Source organism: Ornithodoros turicata, chromosome 8, assembly GCF_037126465.1.
Source record: "Ornithodoros turicata isolate Travis chromosome 8, ASM3712646v1, whole genome shotgun sequence".
NCBI classification, from domain to species: domain Eukaryota; kingdom Metazoa; phylum Arthropoda; class Arachnida; order Ixodida; family Argasidae; genus Ornithodoros; species Ornithodoros turicata.
This window is the reverse complement of record NC_088208.1, coordinates 29,572,922-29,599,538: the sequence shown is the minus strand read 5'-3', so window position 1 is coordinate 29,599,538 and position 26,617 is coordinate 29,572,922. Positions and strand designations below refer to the sequence as shown.

Here is a 26,617-nt window from a genome sequence, read left to right as displayed (position 1 = left end):
ATGCGCGCTGCTTGGCGTACTGGCACAACAGAAGCAAATAGTCGCTTTCGTAGGTGGTAAAATCAATGGTACACGGAGGGAATATGTCCCCTCATCAATTCTTGTGAAGGAGCAATGCCATGCCTCCACCGCAGTCTGTAAATTAAAACACACATAAATAATATGAATAAAGGTTGCTTAAGTTCCAAGGTACTGGTAGCCTTGTTTGATGTGATGCAGTACATGCCTATGTTAGATAAATGTATCTAAAATACATTAAATTAAATTCAAACGTGTGCATGTTGTAGGAGATGCCTTCATGCAGTGGTGCCTTTGATGTTCCACCAGCAATAGTCACTTTCATTTCAGTTGTGTATTTGAAAAAATCATCAAAGATCATTTCCTACTGGTGTTCACACAGATTCACCATTATTTGAGTATCATCTCCTTTGCTATTTGTTGTGCTCCACCTGCTTTTGTATTGTGGATAAAGCAGACAAAGAAATAGACCTCTGCCCGAGAAACGTCATCCTGACATTGGTAGACAGACTGAAACCGAAACAAATCGGAAGGGGAGGGCTGAGTTCCACGAACGGGCACTTGTTGGCTGCCTCCTATTGAAAGAGGAGGACGGAAAGAGTAGAACCGAAGGTCGTGTCCCTTTTAAGGACAATCGTCGCTTTCAGGCGCGACCTTGTTCGCCCCCCAGCTTCGAGCGTAGTTCAACTCTACCAAATTGGTGGCGCTATCGAACACTATGACGTCATTTGTTTACAAATAGAGAGTGGTCTATTAAACCACGATCAGATGATAGGCCTTTCACTTGTCATGTTCATCATCACATAAAACCACCAATGAAAGAGCAAAGCATAACTTGTTTGACCAACTTTAATAAATCGTATATTCTTTGCTGAATTTGCATATACCATATTTACACACACACATGCATGCACACTCAACCACAGCAAGGTCTTCGCATAGGCAGTTCATAAACTAAATTGCATTTGACACATGATATGTTACAGCACAGCACCCTCCTAAATGGTGGAGCACGTCTTGCAGACTGCACTCTGCTGTGTACAATGTATGCTACACTAATGTGTTTGCCTGTTCTACTTCCGTAGATTACAGTAAAACCTCGTTTGAAACATTTGAAACAGAACATGTGCAACATAATGTACACCTCCTCGATTTTGCAAGCGCTTTGCGGCACACCATTCAGCCGAACGCGGCAGTGACTATTACACACAATATAAATTTACACAGAAAATCCAGTCACTTTCTCAGAATCTGTCAAAAGCACTATTAACGCAATATGCAAAATGCACATGGATGTGGTACGTGTGCATTTAGGATATTCTTCATGAATGAGGTTTTCAAAAGAGTAACATTGGATTCAAGTGAACTTGCAGCAGCAACTACTGCAAGTAAATTCTGCAAGCTTCATGAGATAATGCAAAGATCGCAAGCAACAAAATAGTACTTGCCATCCTACAGCCTTGCATTAAGGTAAGAAAATGCTATATTAATTATACGGATGAAACGGTGCAGGGGGAAGCTTGCAGCATGATCAACATGCATGTGCTCTATTTTGTATGTGCATGACATTGCTTGCTGCCCAACTTTCTGTAGTGCTGTGTTCTTGTTCACACATTAAACTTGTTAAAAATGCATTGTACTATTTGGGAAATGTTACTGAAGTCAGACACAGTTGTTAAACAGTGACAGCTACATGCAATCATATGATCAGTTTCTGAGGGCATTTTGGAGACTGTCATGCAGCGCAAAGTAGAGAACTCTTTGGTGCCACCACAATGGCATTTTTTTCTTTTTTTCTCTCTTGAGCAGCTCAAGTGTCTGAAGAGGCAATGTGACATCATAAACAACACTACATTCCTTAACATCAATTGCATACTATGTGCTTACACGTCATTTCTTAAAATGCGGGCAGGAGCACCTCTACTGATCTGACACCCCTGCAAATGTTATAAGCTAAGTACTGGCACAGATAATTCTATGTGCGGCAATAAGCGTCAATGCAATGCATGTTCACACCTAGCACTACGTCACCTTCCATGATTTTAAGCCAATGACTTTTTTCTCAAAAAATACTACACGCTTTGTACAGGTATCAGCACTTGTCAAGTGGTCTCTGTGACATGCTTAAAAGACATACAGCGTTGCCTACAGATTACGTACAAACTGTCTGCTACATTTGATTTGGCTCAAAAGAAATGTAACAAATGCAAATACGTGTTGCTTTTTTTTTACCAGACTAAACAGTCAAAAAGAGGAAGAGAGAGGAAAAAAAAAGAGAAGAGCATGCCAGCTACTTGCCCTTCTGAAAGAATGCATATATATTAATGTTGACGGAAGAGCAAACATTTGTAGAGTATAATAGCATGAGTGTTCTTTGTCATTTCTAATAATTGAAAGAAAAAAAAAAAAAAAAACACATGCTCACATTGGAGTAAGGGTGTATAGTGCAATATGAAACACATCGTAAAGTGCAAGAAAAAGAAATAGCTGTTTGTGGCTGATACCAAACTATTGCAAGAAATTGCTACATACATACATAACAATGCTAAAAAATCTTTTAAAATCAAATCTGAAAAACCCTGCAGCCTTTGTTACTGTGTCATGAAACCACATTACTGTATACTGTCTCTCAAAATACATATATGTACACACACAAATTAAAAAAAAAAAAAGCATTTTGTCAGTGTTCATACAGGACAAATATGCAAGTGAGGAACTAAGATATCACGGTACGTCACATTAATGGGAAAATTAACAGAGGCAAATTTTTGGCAGCCCAACTAACAGTCAATTAGCACGGGGCCAATTTAGCGTGCACACTGATATTCGTCATTAGTAGCAGCTTAGCAGAATACACATCTTTCTGTACCATTAGCAAAGCACACTGACTGTATGCGGACACTTAGCAAAGGTACCCACAGTTTTAGACACACTCTCTCATTGAGGAAGAGCAAATGTGTCACACTCTCAATATGAAGAAGATCCGGAAACATCAAAGTCAGCAAATAGCGGCAATACAAACGAATCACTTGGCGCGTGCTATTATGCGTTGCTCAACTCAACACATGAATGATATTATATTCCACATTTTAAATACATATTGAAGCATTAAACACATAGAAACAGGGACATATTATAAAACCTGAAGCTTTTCAAAAAAGGAAGACAGGTGACGCATGCCCGTTTCTGCACTGCTTTGACCAGGTTCTATGTCGTGTTCTGTTACACACACACACAGGTCAGTTGTAAACACTGATGATAAAATTTTTCATCTCTACCCATGTTATCATAGCCTCTTGTCGTATATTTACCCTCTCTGCCATCTAAAAGTGCAATCAGCTTGCCCTTGTTTAATATAAACAAGACACGTACGTAAATTAAAACGAAAGTCTGCATTTACATTTGTTCACATGCAGCACAAGCCAAATGGTTCGCACAGAAAGCAGGGGAATCTACTTTTCACTTACCCATTGGGCTTGTGGGTGCTGTTTGAATAGAGACATAAGGCTTATGTTGCTGCACTTCTTGTGCCTATTGCAAAGGTGCCTTTTTTGTCCTTTCGTCGTAGGTAATAAATAATGCGGCAAAAAATCGTGGGAAGATAGGGACAGGCTTGCTTCCAAAGGTCTAACGTTTCTGCAACGCAATGGTGCCACGTCATTACAGCTCGGCAAGGCGTCGGGGACCCAACCAATTACGACACCCCTTCTGAAATGCAAGAGATGTCGACATGTATTGCACAGAACAGTGCCATAAAGCCACAATGACAAACCTTGACAGTGTCACGACGTAAAACCCTTTATTTTGCGGGCCCAATTTTTTAAAGCTCAAGTCGGGCACACATTCTTGGCAATCAAATTTCGAGAATTCTGGATGCAAAAATTTGTCGCGTGATAAACCCAGGGTTGCTCGTATCACATTTGATGTAAGCAACATTGCACGTGCTTGTGCTGTAAAGAGCAGTTCAAATGCTCACCAGTAACTTGTGTCCACAAATATGTAGGGCCTGAAGTTTTCGGGAAATATTTTTTCTAAATTCGAGGGGGTAAAAATCGGGTAAATAAATGTGTGCTCTAAATTCATGCAAATTTGTGTGAAAAAACTTCCAGTACGGTTAAATTCGGGGAGAAATCTGGCTGTATTACTGAAACTAACAGTACTCGTTTGGTACAAACGGTGATGTAACTGCATTTGCTGCCAAACAAGTTAGTGTGCATTCCTACAGATGTATCAGGTGAGAGCAATTTGCGGGGTGAAAATCGGGTTTCACCCTAAGAGGCAACCTTCAATTCGGGGTGCAAATTTGGGGAAGAATCGGGTTAAACCCTAAAACCTCAGGCTTTATAAATACTATGCAGTTTGTGATTCAAACATGGTTATTAAAGTGTCAGATATCTATAGAGCTATTTGTGTGCCCTTAAACTTTGCAAAAATTAGGGGATTGCAAACATTAAGGGTTTTACAGAGTTTTATGGAACATTAAGGTTTTACACAGGTTTTAAGCTCTAAGGTTTACTCTCATTCTAAGAGACTGTGTGTTTACATACGAAGCTATCGAGAAAGCTGTACTGGAAGAACGTAAGTTAATGCCAGCAAATGATACATGCTTGGAAACACTGGCAATGGACATGTTTCCTGCCTGCAAGTGACAACTGGCATCGAGAAAGAACTTCGAGGTTTAGTGCGGTATTTACCTAATTTGGGTCGCAGGTGCAGCTCGGCAGTAAACTAACTCATTAAAAGACACAAAAGGTATTTTGTTGTGGTTCCCACAGGCTTCTGTAGTTCCACTATCAGTGCTCTCATTCTATTCAACAGTGTGGCTAATTATTTTCCACAAAACTGGCACGTCACTGCTCATCCACACAATATCCCGTACATACGGGAATATACGTGGAATATCCCGTACATACGGGTGGCTCACCTTTAATCATGTGCAAGGGTTAAGAGTCCTCCATTGTACACGAAGTGTCTGCGGTGGGCACCGCAGACGGAGAGCGCACCACGGGGAGGAAAGGAGTTGGACAGCAGGGGGACCCGCTGCTGCTCGACAACGAGTCCGTCATGTCTTGCGGCACAGTCTGCTCCGGGCTGCTCATTGCATCTAGGCTGTTCATGACTTCTAGGCTATAACAGAGAACAAAGAATTGGCTAGGAGGGGAGCACCAGTTTTGCCCTCCCCCACGACACCACCGATCTCTGCAATCACGTGCACTTTGCAACTTTGCAAAACTGTCGACGACACATAGGTGCCTGGTGTCTCTCCCAAGCCGTCTATAGATAATAATATTTTTTTAATTATCTTTATTCTACTAAACAATTTATTTTTACAAATATCACTGCTTAGCATTTATTGTCATTATTCTATTACTATGCATTGCTAGCTTTCTTATCTTCTTTACAAGAAGGCACCCCCCCCCATATTTGAAGACATTCCGACGTCCCTGCCTGACACCCATTTCTAGAACAACATCGCCCTATCATCATCATCATCTCAAAATACAATTCAAGGTTGTCAATCTTTTAATTAAGAATTCTAGATCATTAAAACATGAAGATAAGTTATGACAGTACAATAAATTTATCGCTCAACTTTCCTGGCTTTCTCTGTCACCAATTTGACTAGTATTCTGTTGTTGAAAGTTTTCTTCTTCTCTTTTTTTTCCAGTTTATTCTCTTTCTATGCTTGCCACACCCTAGATACAACTCTGCACCCAATGTTGACTCATTAGCAACATCATCCCCCACCATCCTTCTCCACCCAGATAACATATTAAAATTCTTACCTTTGATGCAAGACATGCGAAGAAGGCATCTCCTGCGCAACAGAGAGGTTGAGACGCTTCGCTGGCATAGGAAAGTCGCTTTGGTCCATGTCCATGTCGACTGCACGGAAAAGTAATACACAAATCATAAAGCCTAGGCTCGTTTGAATACGTCAAGCTATCCTGACATTATATTTACAGGGACACATAGTGCCAAAATGTATTTGCATACTGCAAATTAACCTGGATTGACCACAGAAATGTTATTGCTTGATGGCTAACAGGATTCTTTGTAGTACTACACTGCATGGCACAACACACGATGAGGGAAAAATAGTAACATTGGGGATGGATGGTATGCCAAAGAAAGTGTGCAAACCTTCACTCAAATAAGAACAAGAAATTTTTCACTTACACTTGCGCTTGACCGAAAACTGGCTTGGCCTAAGAGTTATCGGGCTCTGACTTCTTCTGAACAAAGATCCGAATTCGTTGAAAGGAATATGGAATACAGAACGTTACTACCACAGCAGAGAGAGAGAGAGAGAGGGACCATTACCCTCTTATTCGTTACACATCGCGCTGATAGTGGGCAAATATATCAAATTTACGATGCAAATTAAATAATTTCGTTCTTTAATTACGTGAGGAACGGGAAAGTTATCATGTTTTCTCTTAAGCGAATGCCTGTCACACCTTGGTGCATCGGAAGGTTTTCCTACTGCTACCACAACTCCTCTTGTTGCATTTTATGACAACCTTTTTTCATGACAGCCTTATGACAACTTTCAAAAACTTTCATGTAACACTGACATTGCTCCCAGACCCCAACGTAACTGCAATTCTGCTGAACTCTGTGACACTGTGGCAGCAGGACAACTTGCCCTTGAGAACGCCACTGCACATGTGGAGCATTGCAATCAGCAATGCCCACACTCTATGTGCATAAGCTCAACACAGGAAAGAAGTTGGGGAGGACAGATAAGTCTTTCCTAAATGACACGCAAATTCAAATGCATGTCAACATTCCTGACCTGTTGTATTCTCACGTTTGACAAAGGAAGAAAGGTCTCGACGTTTTTACGCGAAAATACAGTAATACGAGCACTCAACAGACTGAACTTGGCTGCTGCAACGTCTTTACCTTGTTGCAAATGCCTTTCGCGTCGGACTCGGGCTGGGACTAGGAGAAAATGCCTGCTTGCTTGACAGACACATTGACGGTGAAAAACACTGCTGCAAAGACAAACGGCCAGACTATCAGTCATGGCGCAGTGCACTTGCTGCTGTACGATTCCAAAATACGGAAGAACAAACAAACAAACAAACAAACAAAATTGTGCGTAGTAAGTAAGCAGCTCTGCCAAACACACAGACATTGACTGAAACCAAGAAATCCGCCACCAAGAAAATGGTGCGAAGGCAGCAGCTGTCATTGACATGTTTTGATTAGACCCTGAAGTTTTCGGGTTTTGTTTTTTTCCAAATTCGGGGGGTGAAAATCAGGTCAATAACTTAATGTAAAAAATTCATGCAAATTCGGGTGTAAAAATTACCATCAGACTGAATTCGGGGAGAAATCAGGCTTTATTGCAGCTTAAACGTTCATTCTAGCGCTCATCCAGAGTGTCAGAAGTATCAGAAGTAGAGGTCAACCATGTATTTTGTGAAAAATTAGTATGTCTTTACCTTCAGGTGCATAGCTTAGGTGCAGTTTTGCGGGTAGAAATCGGGTTTAACCCAAAACAGATGGACCTTGATTCGGGGTGCAAATTCGGGGAAAAATCGGGTTTAACCCTAAAACTTCGGGGTCTAGTTTTGATGTAGCTTCGATGCCTGTGTTTTCTGCGATTAAACACCCATTTTCACACCCTGATTTGCATCATCGTTGCATAGGGCACCCAAAATTGTCCGATTAATTTTCTCACCTCTTGCAACATAAAACCCGACTTCTATTCCCATTTTTGAAAAAAAAAAAAAAACGCAAGTGTCTAAGAATCATGCACTGGAACAATAGTGGCCTTTGCTATCTAGTAAGAAACCCACTGGCAAGACAAAGTGTCATTTTGCCCTGTCGTCATTTTTGCCTGTGCAGAGGCTCCATCCATTTCCGCAGAAAGAAAAAAGCACACTGCTATGACACTTACTTTGCCAGTACGCGTTGGCGACGGCGAATTGCAGAGACCCGGAGGAGGCGTGAATATGTGTAACGGGTCAGTAAGCGACCTTGGTCTCTTGCTTGTATCCCCGAGGCATCCGTCATCCTGCAAAGATTGTTACTATTCAAAATCGCTGTTACCAAAGTCTCCTACACCAAAGGTTAGCCGTATATACCGTACTTCAAAAAATGCGCGGACTTCCAGACATGACACCTTAATTGTCTGCTTTGTGTTACAGCGCTTCATCATCAATGTATTTCAACGTCGTCTTACCAGAGAGAGGTCATCCCATGACTGAGATATCTGTATCTTCGACTGAACCTCCCTAGAAATAAAAGTTAAGTATGACGTGAATGCGCAGGAACAGGGAGAACAAAGATGTGCTAACTTCTCGTGTGCTGTCTCTCGGATCATGACGTCCATGCCTTCTTCGTGCTTTATTTGGCTCACCCTCGACGGCACAGCCGCAAGAGGAGACTGCAAGGCAAAAGTTCAACAAGAAACACTGAAACATACCAATATTCAAATTTTTTAAATTAAATCTCTGATATCTTTTATAATCCAAGGTTTGCATAAGGTCAACATATAGTTAGGGCCTGACTTTTTCGGGTTTTATTTTTGGCCAAATTCAGGGGGTAAATATCGGGCGATATTTTTCATTTGAAAATTCGGGTGTATTCGGGTTAAATCCCGTTACGGCATATTCTGTCGTTAGGAATTCAGGTGTATTCGAGTGATTTTTTTTTGTTTAATAAAAATTTGTCTTAACATGGAACTAATGTTTAGCAATGTTATCAAACTTTATTTTAATGCGCGCTTATGAGTGTGCCACGCGACCCGGATGTTTTCGGGTAGATTCGGGTTAAACCCGAATTTTACGGATTTCGTTCGGGGGGTATATATCGGGCGGATACGGGCTTAACCCTAAGAAGTCAGGCCCTACATATAGAGTTCCCTAGATTTATGGCTCGTATAACTTCAAAAAAAATTCTCCAAAGGCGTGCTTTAGTCGTATCAGTAACATCAGCAAAAATTTATACACATTTCATTCAGCTCCAAACGTGTGTACCATTCTTGACAATACCCAATTTCGTCAATACATTCACACTGCTTGCAACAGCCAGGAAAGAGTGTGCCAGTGCACAGTGCTGCACATGATTGAAGTAGGTGACTGCATTGATCATGTGCAGTGCAGTTTGCCGATCAGCTGCATGTTCAAACACTACTGCAACAATTACTGCATCATCCCTAAACATAAAACCGCAACAAAAGAAGAGTACCAGAAGGTGAAGAGCGTGTTGGTAGAAATTCGACATCGTAAAAGAGTGCACAAGGACAAGGCATGTATGCGTCTTGTCCTTGTGCAGTTTTTACCATGCCAGAAAGCAAACGTACACATGCAAATGCAAACATAAAATTCAATCCTTGAAAGTGTGCACTTCACTTGCGATAGTTTTACACTGTACAATCTGCCAAAATGGAAACATCATAATTGCGTCTGAAAGTGCCTGTGTGCTCCCATACTGGTCAGTAATGCCACAAAGTCGACTTCGAAAACACCGAGAGGCATTGTTTTCCTGTGTCAGCTTGAAAGATCACCGTGCAGGAAATTGGTTTCCTGATATCTCACAGGAAGCTGCGGAATCAATAGGTCTCTACAGAATGGCGGATTTCTTCAGAAGGTCGAGGCATTAGAAATTAGAAATGTTTTATTGTAGTGTATATTTCACGGTGAAATCCAATGTGTTGCAGACAATTGTAGAACTTAGGGCATTGCGTGGTAGAGTACAGCAATTACCATCGCGCAAAAATAAAATAAAAAAATATTATAGGTTGGAAGGCGAAATCAGATAGATTCACTGGATGATATGTTTTTGCAGACCCGCAAAAATTGTACCATGGATGCCTCTCTGCTTATATTGCCACAAAAACAGAAAGCAAGCTCGTATGTGACAACATGGTAAGCATATACTTACAGAAGGTGAATGGTTTGGGCTAAAGCTGGCACTAAACCGCCGTGTTCTTGGAATGCTCAACAGCAGCGGTGAAGATGTGTCTCGACTAGAAGAAAGGGGGCATAGCTTGGCCTTTGGATGCTGTCAAACAAGGCACGGTGCACAAAAAGTGAGTGTTTCCTTACTTTACTGTAGATGTATTTCCTAAGACATTTATCATTGGAGCACTTGATGAGCGCTTCAGGTTTGAAGTACTGCTCAGAGGTGTAGGATCCACATCCATTGTACTACATTGGTGAGCTACTTTCTTCCAGAAATCATCTGGAAACAAGAAAAATTCAACAGAGTGATTTCCATGGCACACAAGCAAAAAGGCAATGGAAACTGAAGGTGTCCCTATCCAGTTAAATTAATGTCTGGCTCGCGCAGCAGACACGATCGGTGTGCGGGTTCCTTCGATGAAGTGCCAGGGGGGTACGCATGTCAGCTATATACACACATCGCTTCCGTAACCTGTATATAGCGTATGAGGTTTGCCTAGTTCTTTGCAGCAACAAAATCACTTACTGTTTTATGTCACACAGGACCGGCGTAGACCTATGTAACTCTTATAACGAGGAAAAATGCAATCACCAAAAGATAATAGGACATGGTATCGAATGACCAAGGGAGCCGTCGCTCGTGAACGACAGGCACAGATTCTTCGTACTACACAAAATGTCAACAGTTAGGCGTTTCGCACGAAGAACCCTGACAACAATAACACATTTCGAAGATCGACTTACCAAACGATAAATTTGCTGTCAGGACGCAATATCATAGGCTGGTAACACCCATCAAAGACAGTCTTGGTATTCAATCTCAACATCCCCTTGGCTCAAGTTTCGAGGTTCCCTTTTCACGCACCGAATGGAGCCCAATTAAGATCACTGGCCACCGTTCGTAGAAGGTTGTAGAACATGAAAACTTCCTGAATTTTGATATACGGCAGTTGAAAATGAGACTATTAGTTTAATGCCGTAAAGCGGAGACCTTAAGCACACATGTAGCCCGAAGTACCCATTGGTTGAACCGTCGCCATACGAGCAGATACGGGTGTGTGGCCAATCACGAACCGCAAACTCAGTACAATTTTGTACATAAACGGTGTCCCCAAACATGATTTGGGTCAATTAGAGAGAGTTTTAAACGAAGTAAAGTTCACGCAGATAATATGTTAATTTACGAAAATGTCCTGTCTCCTCGAGACTTGACATGCTGACTCGACAGGACAGGTGGGCCCGAAGTGCTGAAGTTGCGGAGGGCTGACCAAAACACCTGTCTCTGCCAGCTTCTATCCTACGGCGGTCTCAGTGTAATTTAATCCCCACGAAATTTGTCCAACTTCACGGTGTTTGCAACACTTGAACAGGAAGCAAAAGCAAGGCATTGCTTTTTCAACACGACCAAGTCATGGCAGAATGTAGGTTCAGACACTGCTTTTAAGCGCTCTTTGTAGAAGATTGCGCAGTAGGAGCATGAAACATACCAAATGTGTTTGGTTTCAGCAGTCACAACAGACAACAGTTGCAAAATATGCATTTGCAAAGAGCTGTGGTGACTTGTGCAATTTGCAGAAACGTGAAAAAGATATGGTCTGCAAATGTGTGTCATTCACAGATTCGATTTCTTTTTCTAGCCGGAGTATTTGAGATTTGCTGCCCTGTGCAAAAATATCACTGGGGGAAGAAAGGAAAGTCAAGCCTGGTGGCTCAGCTGGCATTCAAAGGTCAACACTTGGAAAGTATCGATGAGTCCACACCGTATGCAGAGGTGAGACGTCCATATGTCAATAGAAAACAATAGCAAATCGTGAAGTCCACAAGTGTATGGGCTGGATACATTGAACTGTTTCGGTTTAATACAATCAAAATGTCAAAACTCTGTCAAACGAGAAATTTTTACTTTCTCGAATGTAAGATATCTTTCCATAGCGGCGTTAACTGCCCTTGATGTTTTGACACGCAAAGTTTTTTGGGTCCACATTCTAGCTGTGGATGGGAACCCATCCGTCCTGTCCGTCGAAGGTGAAAGGTACGGACAAGACTCTGGAATCGTGGATTTCGGAGCATCCTGAATGTCTTGGGTCTGGAGTGAAGAAGGTGTTTGGAAACAAACTGCCTTTCCTGTTTAAAGTACTCTCTGTGGACACAGCACTGTCCATCCAGGCGCACCCAACCAAGGTACACCTGCTCTTTCATGATTACAACTCTGCGTGACCGTGTAAAAAAAATGCAGCGTCTGCACAGGATCTTGCAGAGGAGCTTCACAAGGCCAGTCCCGAACATTACCCAGACTCGAACCACAAACCTGAAATCGCAGTTGCATTGACCGAATTTGAAGCGTTGTGCAATTTTCGACCTTTGTCAGAAATCAACCGCTTCACTAGAGGTACATCAAGGCTGTACTACTTGTTTCTGGATACTTTAGCTGCATTTTTTGTGTCAGCGAGTGTCAGTTATCTGTACTAGGGCCCAACAATACATAAAGTATCTTCAGATCTTCATGACTGTTCTATTTGCAGAAATTGCTGAACTGCGATCGTTGCTTGGAAGTGATGCAGAAGGTCCACTTCAAGATAAGAACTGCCTTAAAAGGTGCTTCAGGAGACTTATGGTCAGCAAAAAGGACACATTTCTTCCACTGCTCAAAGTGCTATCCATAAGGCTTGCTGACAAAGGTGACACCCTCATAGCATGTAGCACCTTGTAGCATGTTATGGGATCTGCCTTTAACATGTTGAACCTCATCTTCGAAACAGACGTAACATCTTAAAGAGGCACTGAAGCAAAGAAAGAATGAAAACCTCCTTGCAGAATTAAAGATGCTGTTACTCTGACAGCAATACAAAAGGAACTGGAGTTATCCGTTGTGTCTTTCGTGACGTAGGCATGAACGGAAATGCAGTTTACACTTTCCTTCTCAAGAGGGACGACAGTACGGTGAGGCCCCCCTATTGGTTTTCACGAATGGTATCCTGCTATGATTGGAACCCTCTCTGTAACGCAGTGCCTGTTGGGAAGGAAAGTGGGTAAGCGCAAAATAAGATTTCCTTCCTGCAGAGAAATCACAAATGACTCAGTGGACAGGTCCCGTCCCCTTTGTGTTGCCGTCAAGGTCTTTCATTCCACAAGGAGAGATTTTTGCAAGGAATTGACGAATAGCATTGCTAAAAGAAAACGTTGTTTCATTCATCGAGCAGTCTTGCCACTGCACAGTTAAATTCACTTCAGATTTGAAATTTGTGAGCATGATCCCCGTCAAGATTTCCAGTGGTAATACCACTGGCAATCTCGGCAGGGATCATGCTCGAAGCCGGGGGTTAGTGAGCAGGCACATTCAAAGCTGAGTCAGTGAAGCTGTGGATGAAGCTATTTCCAAGCAGCATAACATCTTGGCCCAATATTGACTGGATATCTGCAATGCTGGTCCTGTATTGGACCAGTATTGCCAGTATAAATGTACCATTTTCTAGGACAGGGGACTTTTGTTGCTTTATGCACAATGGGTACCCTGTGAAAGAGCTTTTTTATATATATATGTGTGTGTGTGCTTTCTTCTTTGTTCTCTTCTCTTCAGTCACAACATGTATTAATTACAGTCGCCGACCGATTTTTCGGACTCCAAAAATTCAGACTTTCCAACATTTAGGACAAAAGTTGTGGCTGTACTAATTTGGATTATGAACAATCTCTCTCTTCAGCCAAGAGAGGTGTGGTTCCGGACGACCTAGCGGAGGTGTATCTTCGTATTTATAAAACCTACCCCGAGGACATAGGATGTTTTGTGGTGTTCTTCCTGAACTACATCAGACTGAAACCTGGAGAAGCCCTGTTCCTGGCAGCCAATGAACCGCACGCTTATATTTCTGGCAGTAAGTATACTTTCTATGTGCATGACAGGGTGTGCATGCGAGCGTACACACATAAGAAATACTATATCAATAATGAAAACAACAAACCAAAATGTTACTCGAAGTTGGCACATTCTTGTGTGCTCAGAAGCTGGTGACGACATCAACGTGCATATGATTATGGAATTTTGTTGCGCACATACCTAATGCTTAATTTTGAGCGAGTCTTTTCTTAGCATATATAATATAGGGGCATGCGAATAACAATACAATAGTCAACTGATTTTCTGGACTTTGAGGGAAAAGTCAGTAAAGTGAGTAATACAGCTGTCTAAAAAAATCTGACGTTCTCTGAATTAAACTTTATTTCGCCTCAACTGCACCAAAGAAGTCCCTGCAGCATGTGACACTTTCATGTGATGATATCCACTTAGTAGTAAAAATGTTAAAATGTAGTAGTAAAAATGTATTAGTCCTATGGCGAAGGTCATGGTTCCTCGTGGTAGTCCAAGATATCGAACGAGTTCGAAAAATCTGTCTGCTACTGCATATTCAGTTTTGGAAGAGACATTGCATTGATACGAAGAATGAACGCAATACACAATCACTCGCTTCAGTGTTTGAAAAATCTCGATATTCGCCCTATCACGGTGTTCAACAAAACTTAATCCATGGCTACGTAGGATATCCCGTACATGAAATATAAAGGAGTTGTTTGTATCACGATTTCTTATAGACTGCGTGGAATGCATGGCGTGCTCGGACAACGTTGTCCGGGCGGGACTCACGCCGAAGTTCAAGGACGTGGACATCCTCTGCTCCATGCTGACCTACAATTCCATCCTACCAACGGACGTCAAGTTCCCTCCAGTATCCCAGGATAATTGCTGCTCTACGTTCCTCCCTCCCATACGGGACTTTGCTGTCGCAAAGTACCACGTACGTGTGCTGGCAACAACAACAACACATCTTTTCCAGGGATTCAATGTTTTTCGACTTTTTCAGGTACCAGAAGGAAGAACGCACATCATGAAAGCTGTTGTATCAGCGAGCATCGTCATAGTGGTAGAAGGCAGTGGCCACTTGGGAAAATTACCAATCCGTGAAGGCTGCATCTTGTTTATCAGCGCCGGGAAGGAACTGCCGATCAAGGCCCAATTTACGCTCAACATGTACCAGGCATATTGTCCTGCTTGAAGGGGATTTCGACTATTGTCGAGGTGGCTAGTCATTGTAGGATATTTACAGAAATCTTCGGTGATACTTTTGAACGCTTTACACAAAATAAACAGTTCCAAGTGTCTTAGCCTGCTGTGCTGCTGCTGTTTCGTCCAGACCTGTAAAAGTTACTTTTGAGAAGTAATTGGATTAGAACCAGAACCTTCTAAACTCGATTATGTACTACGAAAAGTACATAATTGAGTTATCTGCATTCATTTGGTACAGCATAATTTTGTTTTGCTTACAACGCAATATGGAAATATTTATTGAAAGGACAAATGACTAGCACATTACGATCGGAAATGTTTGACAGACATGCAGGAACATGTCGGAACTGAGGCCACTGAATGTCTTAAAAGTGCCACCCATGCCAAACAGGTGAGCCAAAATCGCGGCCATCGTAATAACTATTGACTTAAAATCAAGTGGAATATGGAATCACATGCAAAAGTATCTGTAGTGAACCTGCATATAGTGAAGTAAACCTATGGTCCCAATGTGTTGAAACCCCAGTTTTTAACTACTCATGTAGAAGGAACTGACACAGTGAATTTTTTTTTTTTTTTTGCATTGCTACTAATTTACAGAATCAAATTACATAGCCGTGAAAGTAAGTTCCGGTTACCATTACATGATACCAAAAGTGATAGATCACTGAGAATGTAACTGATTGTAGTTTTTGTGTTACTTGTAATTACCGTATTTTCCAGTGTATAATTAGGGCCTGACTTTTTAGGGTTACACTTGAATACTAACACAGAACTTTGGAGACTGTGTTGTAAATGCATAAATATGCTCATACACACTGTCAAATCAGAGAGATTGCTGCCTCATAGATTCTAAATATTGATACTTCTACTACTGGTGTGTCACATGTATTATGCTGAGTAACACACAGATTTAAACCTGATCCAATCCTGTTCAACCACAAATGGGTTGAATCAGGTTCAATTCAATGCGATTACACCTTAATTATTGAAACGAAATAGTATAACCTGACATTTACCCCCCTTTCCCTCCCCCGATGTTGCTAATAAATATAACCCAAAAAAATCATGCCCTATATATATATATATATATATATACAACATGCATTACACCTGCATGTTATTGCTAATTTCCATTCCTGGAATTTGGAAGATTTGGTTTGACCACGTGGGGTGAAGGAGCCGGTGCTAATAGTGCACAGAAATTGCACTATTACTTTGCACAGTAGTCATGACAACTGAATGACTAAGTTACACCTATGTCAAGCGGCTGGACCAAGGCCTGAGGCCAGCTCCAATGTATGATGCACGCAGACTCTTTGGGACAACTTTTACAACGTATAATGTGAATGTTACACACCGGAAAATATGGTAGTTACGTTACAGGTGTGTTGCCTATACAGTGGGTATCTGCACACATTTAGCCACACTGCGAAATGAGTACTTTGTACAACTGCCAGAGAACCACACTCAACTTTATTTGGTACGTCAAAACCGAAGGAACAGAATTTGGCAACTTATTATATGGACATGCACAAACACATTCCCCGTGTTAAGCTTACATTATGCTACACATTATTTGGGTGAGCACTAACAACCCTACTGGCATTATTTCAATTAGTGTCCACGTCACAATTAAGTAGAATTAACAGTAGCAAAGCTCACTCAACACACACAACTGCCCGTATATGCCCCGTATGGCATACGGCAGTGCGAACAGCACCAGTTCTTTGACTTCCAGCGACTGGAAAAAAAATGCTTGATCAGGTTTTCCTCAGTATAGTGCCTGAACTACTTCTCTCTCTCATTCCTTCATATAGCCTAGAAAAGTAGCAACAGTGAGCAAGTTGTTCCAATAATAAATAAACTGCTCGAAAAAACACTCGAAGCGCCGCTCCAAGTCAACAACCGCGCCGGAATTGCTCTTCCGCGAAGCAGAGGCGCCATACGCGCACACACACACAGTCCCGAATTCTTCCGGTGCCGCAAAAAACATTTGGGACGTGCCTCACTCTGATCTGCATTACCCTTACAAAAATGGAAAGGAAAAAAGTTATTGCCAGGAATGTGCGCACTCTTCTTCGCTGACGCTTCGCGCACGCCTTTTTCCTCGTTTGCTCCCAAAAGAAAGACGAGAAAAACACGCGCACAAAAAGCAGCTGGTGCCACTAGGAAGCAACGGTGCAGTGCAGCGCGGCATCTCCCATTCCTAGCAGAGACATCCGCCTTCTTCGTCTTTCATCACCTTGGGAGGCTCCTGCGGCTTTAGCGGCACAGCTGGAACACGTTAAGGATCGCTCCTTCCCAAGTGATTCCCCTCTGGCTGTTACTAAAGCAACACACACACGCACGCGCGCGCGAGCATCCTCGCCACCTCGTTAAGTTCGGCTCTGTCCACTCTAGCACAATGTAGACAGAATATGTGATGTGTGTGCAGTCATGTTTTTGGTAGCGGATAGACCTCTGGGGGTTTGTCTTGTTTTTATATCGGTGGGCACAATCGGATTTCATTTCGGGAGCTAAAAAAACACACTTGACGCATTTCACATAAACACAAGACGCTGAGCACACGGTTCTCAGTATTGCGACTGGTGGCTGAATTTGCACTTTGGCAAGTTTTTTTCTTCTTTTTTTTGGGGGGGTCTCTACTAACGAGGTCTCTACTAACGCAAATCTGCACGGCTCTATGAGTACAGCCTTCTGTTTTTAGCAGTCAGCCCAGTAAAGCCCATTTTTACACTCCATGTTGTGCATCGTCGTCACTGGGGGTGTAACACCGAAAACAAGCCTGCCGCAGTGCAAATTCAGCCAGACTGGACAATGCTAAGCACTGTGCACATAGCACATCATGTTCATCTGAAGTGCAAGAAGCGAGTTTTTTTCAGATTTTCCTCCCGAAAATCTGCTTTTCCACCCTTTTACCGCGCAGGTCTTACCCCATTTCGCTGGTCCTGCAATTAAACCCGATTTTTCGCTCAGATTTTCGAGAAGCACCCAAAAAACGCAAGGGTCTAATAACAAACCGTACTGTTCGCTTCTTTCTTTAGCGCTCACACTATGCCTTGTGCGTTCTCGCGAAGATTACACGCGTCAAGTCCGTCAAAAATTCCCAGCATGCAAAACCTCGAGACAAATCTAAAGACGCTAGGGCTACGACGCTTCCAATAACGACACCATTTCATATAGATGTTAAAGTGTTATTTCTTTCAAGAATCTGTACAAGCCACCATCACCTTCTACAAATAAAGCTCACAAATGTACAAGGCAGTTCAAACTCTCGTCGCTTGAAAAGAAGGGGGGGTGAAAAGCCACAAAACTATGCCGCACCAAGGGCCCGGTTTGTCTCAACATAGTCCCAATTGGAAGTAGGGACGATAAACAGTGAGAGTAAGGCATCAGCGCCCACGTTGCGAGATGGAAACGAGAAAACATGGGACGGCATGTGATCTTCTGCAACACAACAACAACATGGGTGCGCATCCATTGCACTATATATTTACACATGCACGCAAGAAAGAAAGACATGCTGCCCTGCCTGCCCGCGTGCCAGCAACACTGAAGAAAGGCCAGCCTAAGCGCCATGGCGTAAAGGCATTTCCGCTAGCTACCTACGCTGTACAAAGCTCTCGTCTCGAAGTTAATCGCGCGCAAGAAAGATTGCATGTATCCCACCGTAATATTAGATCAAAACGTTTGATGAGGCTATTGTGCTACTTCATGTACAATAAAAATAAAAAAATAAACAGGTTTCTAATGCGTAAGACAATACACACACACACACACACACACAAAAAAAAAAAAGGTGCACAAGTTATTGAAGCGAGATTAATCGTGTCCCTACTCCTAGCGTGAAACCACGTTTGCATTACTTGCAGTGTCGTATCTTAGCTGTACGCCAAAGCTTTTGCGCTCGTACAAAGCCAGAACCCTACCGAGGTCAAGTGGACGGAATGGCGGTGTACAGAACGAGGGAAAAAATAAAGCGAGCATTGGGGTGGGTGCCAAAGGAAGCAAGGTCAGCAGTAGCCGGCAGCTGTCAGGCAAAGGCCAGGGCATAGGGGGAGAGGGGACAGGGTGCTAGCAGGCACAGCCCCCTTCCTGCCTGGGCACCTCCATGGGGCCGTCCTTCAGGTCCACGTCCACGACTGAGGGACGCAAGTCAAGGAAACTAAAGAACGCATGCAGGAAGGAGCCAACAAAGGCACAAACACAAAATGTGGAGGCCAGAAACTGAAAGAGGAGGAATGTTTTTATGCACAAGGCCGTCCGCCCCAGCAAACCTGCCGTCGTGGCTCGGGAAAAATCGGAACCCAAGTTTTACAATGGCGCCACCAATTTACGGCACAGAAACATGTGAGCTCTCAACCAAGGTGTGTGTACTTGGTACCACATACTGCTACAGCTTGGGACAAAAGTTTACAGAACACCGGGGCGTCGTGTTTCTCCATTGGAGAGACACCCTAACGGCGACCTTATACGACCTCTTCCCGATATCAAGCAGGGGCCCGCTCCGATTAAGAAACACGACAGTGCCGGGTTCCGTAAACTTTTGTCCCAAGCCGTACAAAACAAGGAGGTTCTTTTGTAGGGATGGATAAATCTATATTGAACTGCCATTTCAATGCTGCTGAGTTCAAGTCCCTTTAAATGCAATCTTTTTTATTATTTCCTTCTCTCTTCCTAGTTCCTTTCCTCCACAGCACGTAGATGCATAACATTTTGAGCAAAACAGATGCCTGTCACAATTTCTCCTTACAATGTTGCAACTGATACTGAGTGAAGTCATGCAATCTGCTTCCTAGCAATGTGTAGCATCCACTTCAACTGATTATGCGTTACTTCATTGAGGACTTAATGGCATGAGCGTAGTCGTAAGCCAATTTCCAAGGCGACATTCCTACAAATCATCACGCTCTTCCTGGTCTATATTTAAAGGGGCACTAAAATGCAAAAACAGGTTCACTTCATGTTACACTCCACGCTAGGTTAATTTCGTACTCGTTATCATAATTCAAAACCTTGATTCCGTTACGGAGCTACAATCGAAATTATACCGGGCTCTTTCTTGCTTCGGTGTTTTTAGTCCATGCTGTGTGTGCACGCGCGTCCCACGCCATGGTCCTGGTAAAAAACATAGTGCGCATTGCCAAGCGGACTGGCGTCACTCTCGTGAATGAGGTGAAGATGAATGTTGTCAGTGGAACATTCGCAAGAACTGTTGTGAATCAGTATTAAAAAATGCAGCAGTGCGCATCACGCCGCGTATGTACGGAACACCTGAACCTGATCCAACCTGAACCTGATTGAACCTGTTCCAAGTCCACATGGTCACGATAGGTATGTGCACGCTTCTCCTGCTGTCTCATTGGACGCTGCCAATCTTTGCCTTCTGAGGATCCGTTCGTGGTTGCCAAAGACAGCTCTGTTTTCATTGCGTTTTTCTTCTGAATGGTAGTGTTTTATGAATTACTTTTGCTTGCATCATACTAATTGAAACACAGGCTTTCATTTGAGAGAAAGTTTTTTTTTTTTGCATTTTAGTGTCCCTTTAAAACACCTCATCAAGCCTTGATCATTGACTTTCAAAGATCCTCATGCTGCTGTGTTGCCCACGAAAAGGCACAGCAATGCAGAGTTGTGCTTGACCATGCACTGCAAGTCGACTTCGGAGTCTTCCTACAAATTTGACGCTGCTACTTGTTCTTCAGTCATGCAAGTTTACAACCAGTAGGGAAAAAAGTATAAGTGAACCGAAACATAGTGCAGTCAGCATGCTTCATACAGAAAGGCGTTCTTGTGAGAACAGTGATCTTTCTTATGAAATACAAACTATAAGAATTACGTTTCACATAGAGATCATCATTTTTTCAGATTAGATAATCCAACGAGTTGCATATTAGTAGCTGTGTGTAATCAGCACTCAATTCAATTTCTATATATATACATTAGTTCTGTATTATGCAGAAAAAAGCATTCATACGGTTACACGCATCTGGCACTAACTTGAGTCCTTTAAAGCCTGTTTCCTCTCGATTCCACATTTTCTCGTCGCGTACAGGCATTCTGTGACTGCAATCACAGTTGCGATCACATAATGCAGATGGCCTATTTGATGCACGTATTTTACAAAGCTTTGAACTGAAGTGAGGCAGCCCCAGAAGATTAATTTCATCAAATAGGCGATGCACGTCATAAGGCTACACAACGCGTTACTGCAGACAATAAAACACAGATTGTAACGAAAAACAATCAGCAAGCAACAAAGAAGCAGCTAGCATACTTATCTCCTTGATCACGGGACGGAGTGTCACTATATTCAGGCGCCGTATCACAAATGGCACTAATCACCACAGTTAATGCCAACAAAATGGAACCGGTAACCTTGCAGTGACTGTACACTTCCGCTGACATGTTTTGCTTGTATCGATACAAGGGAAAATAATGACCAATACTAATTTCCAATAGTGTAAGAAACACACAGGTGCATACTTCAAGGTTTAGCCTCCTCTAGACACCCTATGGTGACAAGCAAATTTTGCAGCTACCAGCAGTTAAAATTTACTGCTAATTACCAGCTCCGTTGCAACTCAATGTAATTTGAACCTGTGTGTATATACCTGAAACACTTTGATCTCAATGAATCGTGCGAACTTTTTTTTTTACAACACAGGAATGATGTTTTGCAGAAATAATGTCGAGCGTCAGATTTAAAGGATTTAAAGAAAATGATGTGAAAGAATTTTTTTTAAAATTTAAATTTAAAAGATGATGTGATGAAAGAAAAATCTTCTTTTCGGAAGTGCGGTGATGCGGGTGAGCTGGTCGAGCTCCGCGAAATTCATCCGCCTCCAACCAACTTTGCAGAAGGCAGTTGTGTCATGTCCCTCCTGCGCTGTGAATGTCGTAGAATCTTCCTTTTCAATGAACAAAGCGTGTGTACTGCTTTCTTGTCTGCAGTATTAATAATTTCCCTTGAAAATTGCTGTACTAAGTTCCTTTAACAGCATGTGCAATAAGGAGCACACTGACAAATAGGAAAACCATAAGAGGAGTTGAATATACTAGTATGAATTAAGCGAGACTGCCTTCGTCAAGTGCAAGCAGTGAAAAATTAAGACAGAATCCAAAAGAAGAGATAAATCAAGAGACAGAGGTCAAATACCAATAAGACTTTAAGACCAAATAGACCAATAAGACCAAACAACTGGCATAAGGAACAGCTAAAGAACTATCATGTGTGGCATGTATGATATCTGTTGGAGAATGTAAATTTCTCAGGGCAATTATGTGGTGCATGTGGCACTGTGCGAATGTGCTAATGACTGTGGAACATTCATGTTCAGTTTGCAACCATTTACAAAGGCAAGTACCAATGGCTTAGAGAGTTCCACTTGGTCAACTTGCATCTGGTTGCCAAAGTGCAGCACTGCTTTTGTCTAGATTTCTGTGGCAACACACAAAGGACTGGTTTCCATAACTGTAGCTCTCAAACATTCTTTTAAACTTAACTGGAACTGTGATGCAGCGTGAAAATCAAAGGCACTACAAATTCTAACGACACAATTTCGATGAAGTCTGAGCAGAATATCATTCATGTCCTGCGATACACTTGTGTAACAGTGCCATGCGTAAGTACATTTTCATAATGGAGCTGCATAATGTGTGATCCGTGCAGGGCGAAGTTTAGACTGCATCCCTGATATAAGACTCTCACTTGATGACAACCTAGGGGACCTCCCTTACGACAAACTCCAAGTCCCAATCGGACATTATCAGGTTGAAATTAAGGTGATCAAGTGTGATGCCACTCCTTGCCCCGAGCACTCCTCTAAACCCAGAACAATTCAACCCACCTCTCCGTAACACAAGGCCGTTCGCGGACAACTATCGTCTTCATACTGGCCCGCAACGTGATTTATATATAGGGCCCCGTGTTTTGGGGTAACACCCGCTTTTATCCCCCTATTTGCATCATCATCACTTCGGGTAAAACCCCAAAATGAACTTGGCCGATTCAGCCACCAATACAGGCATTGGAGAACGCTAAGCATTGGAAAACTAAGCACAGCTGTTCCACATCTCATGTTAATCTAAAATACGAGAAGTGGGTTTTCTCTTTTTTCCACCCGATATCGCCAGATTTTACGGCTCCTGAAATAAAACCAGATTTTCGAAAAACATAAAACCCGAAAACACAGTGCCCTACTTATATACCAGTACCATGAGATGCACAATGTAGAGATACACTTGCAAATCAAACAGCCTAAGGAAAGGATACTGTCCTCTTTTGTTCTTTCTGTGTTTTCCATGCCAGGTAGCGCTGCCGCAACACGCCTGAAGAGCTGCATCGAGGTAACACATTAGTGTTCACTAAACACAGAAGCATGCATTCATGCATGCATGCATGTATCTACGCGGCCCGTCAGCTGCAGAGTACCGGGCTATAAAAGTTAGCCGCGGCTAACTAACACTAGTGTAGGAGAGACACGAGCCTGATAAAAGCCCGTCAACGTACCGGCCCAGCCCACAATGTCAATCCTAAGCCCAGCCCGGGCCTGACAAAGGAAAGGTTTACCTGGTCCTACCAGGCGGTATCATGATTTGTAATGCATCCACACATAATGTGAACCTGTGAATCCTCTTTCCTCTTCTGAGCGCTGCTACCTGGAGCTTCTGCGGGTGCGGAAGCAGCGCTGATTTTTAAACTTGGTCTAGTAACACCTAAGCACTTTTCGGACAAAAAAATTAGCTGGGTAGATGTCGGCCGATGGCGAACATAGTGGTATCGGTTGCATAGGTGGGTTTCCGGATGAGACTGCCCCTTTAATGCTTATAAACATTATGCATGCGAGCGCCACACCGTTACAATGCGCTTGTTGCACCCTGTATGTATATTCAATGCCATACTCGTTAACAATGCCAAAGTGAGCAATGTGAGTAATGCCAATGCGGTGAGGAAAGATACAGAATAGTGTGCTGCTAGTGTCATTTTCCACTCCCTTACCTGTTTTACATTGTAGCCTGACTTTGCACTGGTTTCAATGAACATCACATTTAGTTCCTTGGCTTTTCTTTCACCTTCCTCTGTAGTGACTTGTCTGCAGAAAGTGAGAACGGGGTAAAAAAAAAAAATGAAAGAAGAGCATCGATCAATGTTGGGAGTTTTTTTCTCTTTGTTTGGTCTATGCAATGCCTACACAATGTTTGCCAGCTACCACGATGACGATACACTAACGAACGTAAATTTTATCGTACCTAAACTGAAACACTGATCCGTTTACGGCCGTGTATAATGCAATAATTTGACTGGCTTGGCCTAACAATGGGGCTGTGGAGCTCAGCCTTGGCGACACCCGGATTATCGTATGCAACAGCATTTGCGCCCTTGAACACAGGGGGACATGGCAGTACATGCCAGAGCACAATCTGCTTTCCTTTGGCCTAGTCATATTTGCTGCCCTTGAGATGAACGATGGTTTACGGTAATTAACTTTGTAAGAAACTGAGCTAGTCAAAATTGTCTTCCATACACTGCTGTAAGAACTACATAAAAAGCAGCCTGCTGATAAAGGACCCCATCCCTCTTAACAGATTTTCACTGGTATCGAGCCCGATTTTCGGGGGAATACGTTCCCAATCTGGGGCAAGCGTCTCGTTGCTGAGAGCATCCGCACAACAAAAGAATGAAGAACAAGGTTGCTAACTACAGAAGGTTGCTAACTACTTTTAGGCGTATGTCACTACTCCATATCTTAGCTTAGAAGCACGTTTAATAAACAACTGTGAAAACAATTCTTCACACTTCTTCCAGACACGAGGGATGATATCTGAAGGTTTTAGCCAACCAAGCTCAACGTCCGATTTTTGATAAAAACATTTTCTTCCCTGCACATGAGTATATCTACACGGTCGGTCCACACCTTTTGTCCGAGAGATCGGTTTTGTTTCCCACCAGCATGATGATGACATCGTTGCCTCGTTCTGTCCTCACGTCATCTATCCACTTGGAGGTTTGGTGGAACGAGTTTGAATCTGGGAAACAAAGACCGACTTAGCAAGTATGCTCCCTGGTGTCGTAAAAATACACGGCCCACGGCCCATAGTACAACACGTTTGCGTCTCTTACTGGTGATGTCGTATACCACAACGGCAACCGTGGAATCCCTGATATAGCTGGGAATTAAACTGCGGAATCTTTCCTGGCCAGCCGTGTCCCACAATTGCAGTCGAACCTGGGAAGGCAAGTCATTGCTCTATATTTGTACATAATACTACATACATTGCTTTGCATACTTTTGCAGATGTATTACGCATATTTACATTGCACTATATTTATCCGGAGAGACTGAAAACTGCAATGCCACTTACAGTGCGATCCTCGAGGTACATGGTTTTTGACAGGAAGTCAATGCCTATAGTTGCCTGAAATACAATAATACAAAAATTTGTCCACAGGTGGCACTACTGTTCTTCTTATGCAAATATACTGATCTAAGATTTAGTGCTGAATCATGAGAATGGACATTCATGTAACTTGCTCCATACATATAATAATAGGGAAGCATTGAGCATACCTGATACGTGTTATCAAAACTGTCATACATGAATCTTGTTATAAGCGAAGTCTTTCCAACTGCAAAGGGAAAAGAAAAACGACATAAAGATGCCAGTAGACAAAACAATGCTAAGGTGGAAGGGAGATGTAATGGCCAAAGTTATCAAGAAAGGCGACGTAGTAATTTTCTCTAATTACACTTCCGGGTTCCAGCTGTAATCTCGCTGAGGCATGGCCATTATTTCAGAGTGTCACTCACCCGAATCCTTCATTGAGATGCAAGAGCGCGTACCTCAAAATGTATCACCTGCAACACGCTAGAACTGCAACCGCAGTGAAAACTACCTTGATGGTATTTTGAACATAGTGAATCCGTTCGTGGAAGGAGAAATCAATAAATTCGCATGAAACATGACGGTAAACAAGAAGACAGGAGCGGGTTGCGAGTAAGCAATCGAACCCCAATCAAAGAAGGCGCGGCTCCCACGAACCCTTAAGAAACTATAAAATGCGTGGCATCTCTGCATTTGATGCCTTTCTTGAATGCATTACTACTCGGATCGGGGACCGCAAGATTAAGCAAACAAATCAGATAAATGCTTTCCGATCATTCCACTGACAGAAGGCCTAATGAAAGCTCCTTGCTGGTTGTTGTTTTAGCGCAGGCCAGAAATATTACAAGTCTGCATATATTTTCGTAGAAGTTTATTGACACACGTAAGCAAAACAATGATCCTACATGTTTCACAGAAGCAATAAGTACGCAATGCAGAAAAAAAACGTCAGTATTCTAGGCGTAGCCCCCACCGGCTACGTGGAAGCCGCTGAGTTAACAGTAGCTAGCATTACTCACCGCTTTGCTCTCCTAAAAACACAAGCTTGAACTTTCGGAGTGGATTTCCGAAGTCCCCGGAACTAGACATGTTTTACGCAGGGATCAAATAAATATAAACTTGTGATAAATCTCTACCACCCCCCTAAAAAAATCTGTTCTCTTGGAAAAAGTTTTCGACCACGGTACACACTCTCGTCACCAACGTGTCGTCATTACGAATTCTCTCGTTC

The 26,617-nt window shown here is 42.6% G+C and overlaps 3 protein-coding genes across 6 annotated transcripts; 1 reads left to right on the top strand and 2 right to left on the bottom strand.

Annotated features, from left to right (window-relative positions):
* Positions 1-849: 849 nt before the first annotated feature.
* Positions 850-11,174, bottom strand: LOC135366892 (P2R1A-PPP2R2A-interacting phosphatase regulator 1-like). Of its 3 annotated transcripts, none has more exons than XM_064599862.1 (11): positions 10,683-11,174; positions 10,083-10,218; positions 9,919-10,003; positions 8,331-8,419; positions 8,216-8,267; positions 7,931-8,047; positions 6,928-7,019; positions 6,199-6,251; positions 5,805-5,904; positions 4,943-5,145; positions 850-3,726 (listed from the first exon to the last, which is right to left on the bottom strand). In XM_064599862.1, the coding sequence occupies exons 2-10, from the start codon at positions 10,178-10,180 to the stop codon at positions 4,962-4,964; spliced, it is 870 nt and encodes a 289-aa protein (XP_064455932.1). In that variant the 5' UTR covers positions 10,181-10,218; positions 10,683-11,174; the 3' UTR covers positions 850-3,726; positions 4,943-4,961. The 3 variants fall into 3 exon arrangements, with proteins under 3 accessions (XP_064455932.1, XP_064455930.1, XP_064455931.1); XM_064599860.1 differs by having other exon boundaries at positions 6,199-6,254; positions 10,683-11,171; XM_064599861.1 differs by lacking the exon at positions 10,683-11,174 and adding an exon at positions 10,465-10,605 and having other exon boundaries at positions 6,199-6,254.
* On the top strand, positions 10,996-15,095 carry LOC135366891 (mannose-6-phosphate isomerase-like). Its single transcript, XM_064599858.1, has 8 exons — positions 10,996-11,359; positions 11,576-11,709; positions 11,928-12,119; positions 12,186-12,327; positions 12,461-12,616; positions 13,640-13,810; positions 14,526-14,728; positions 14,795-15,095. The coding sequence occupies exons 1-8, from the start codon at positions 11,350-11,352 to the stop codon at positions 14,984-14,986; spliced, it is 1,200 nt and encodes a 399-aa protein (XP_064455928.1). The 5' UTR covers positions 10,996-11,349; the 3' UTR covers positions 14,987-15,095.
* Positions 15,096-16,454: 1,359 nt separating this feature from the next.
* Positions 16,455-26,607, bottom strand: LOC135366890 (ras-related protein Rab6). 2 transcript variants are annotated; one of them, XM_064599857.1, is made up of 8 exons: positions 26,406-26,607; positions 25,572-25,630; positions 25,366-25,419; positions 25,124-25,229; positions 24,918-25,029; positions 24,002-24,095; positions 23,276-23,339; positions 16,455-17,274 (listed from the first exon to the last, which is right to left on the bottom strand). In XM_064599857.1, the coding sequence occupies exons 1-8, from the start codon at positions 26,473-26,475 to the stop codon at positions 17,207-17,209; spliced, it is 627 nt and encodes a 208-aa protein (XP_064455927.1). In that variant the 5' UTR covers positions 26,476-26,607; the 3' UTR covers positions 16,455-17,206. The 2 variants fall into 2 exon arrangements, with proteins under 2 accessions (XP_064455927.1, XP_064455926.1); XM_064599856.1 differs by lacking the exon at positions 16,455-17,274 and adding an exon at positions 18,181-19,142.
* Between the last annotated feature and the right edge of the window lie 10 nt (positions 26,608-26,617).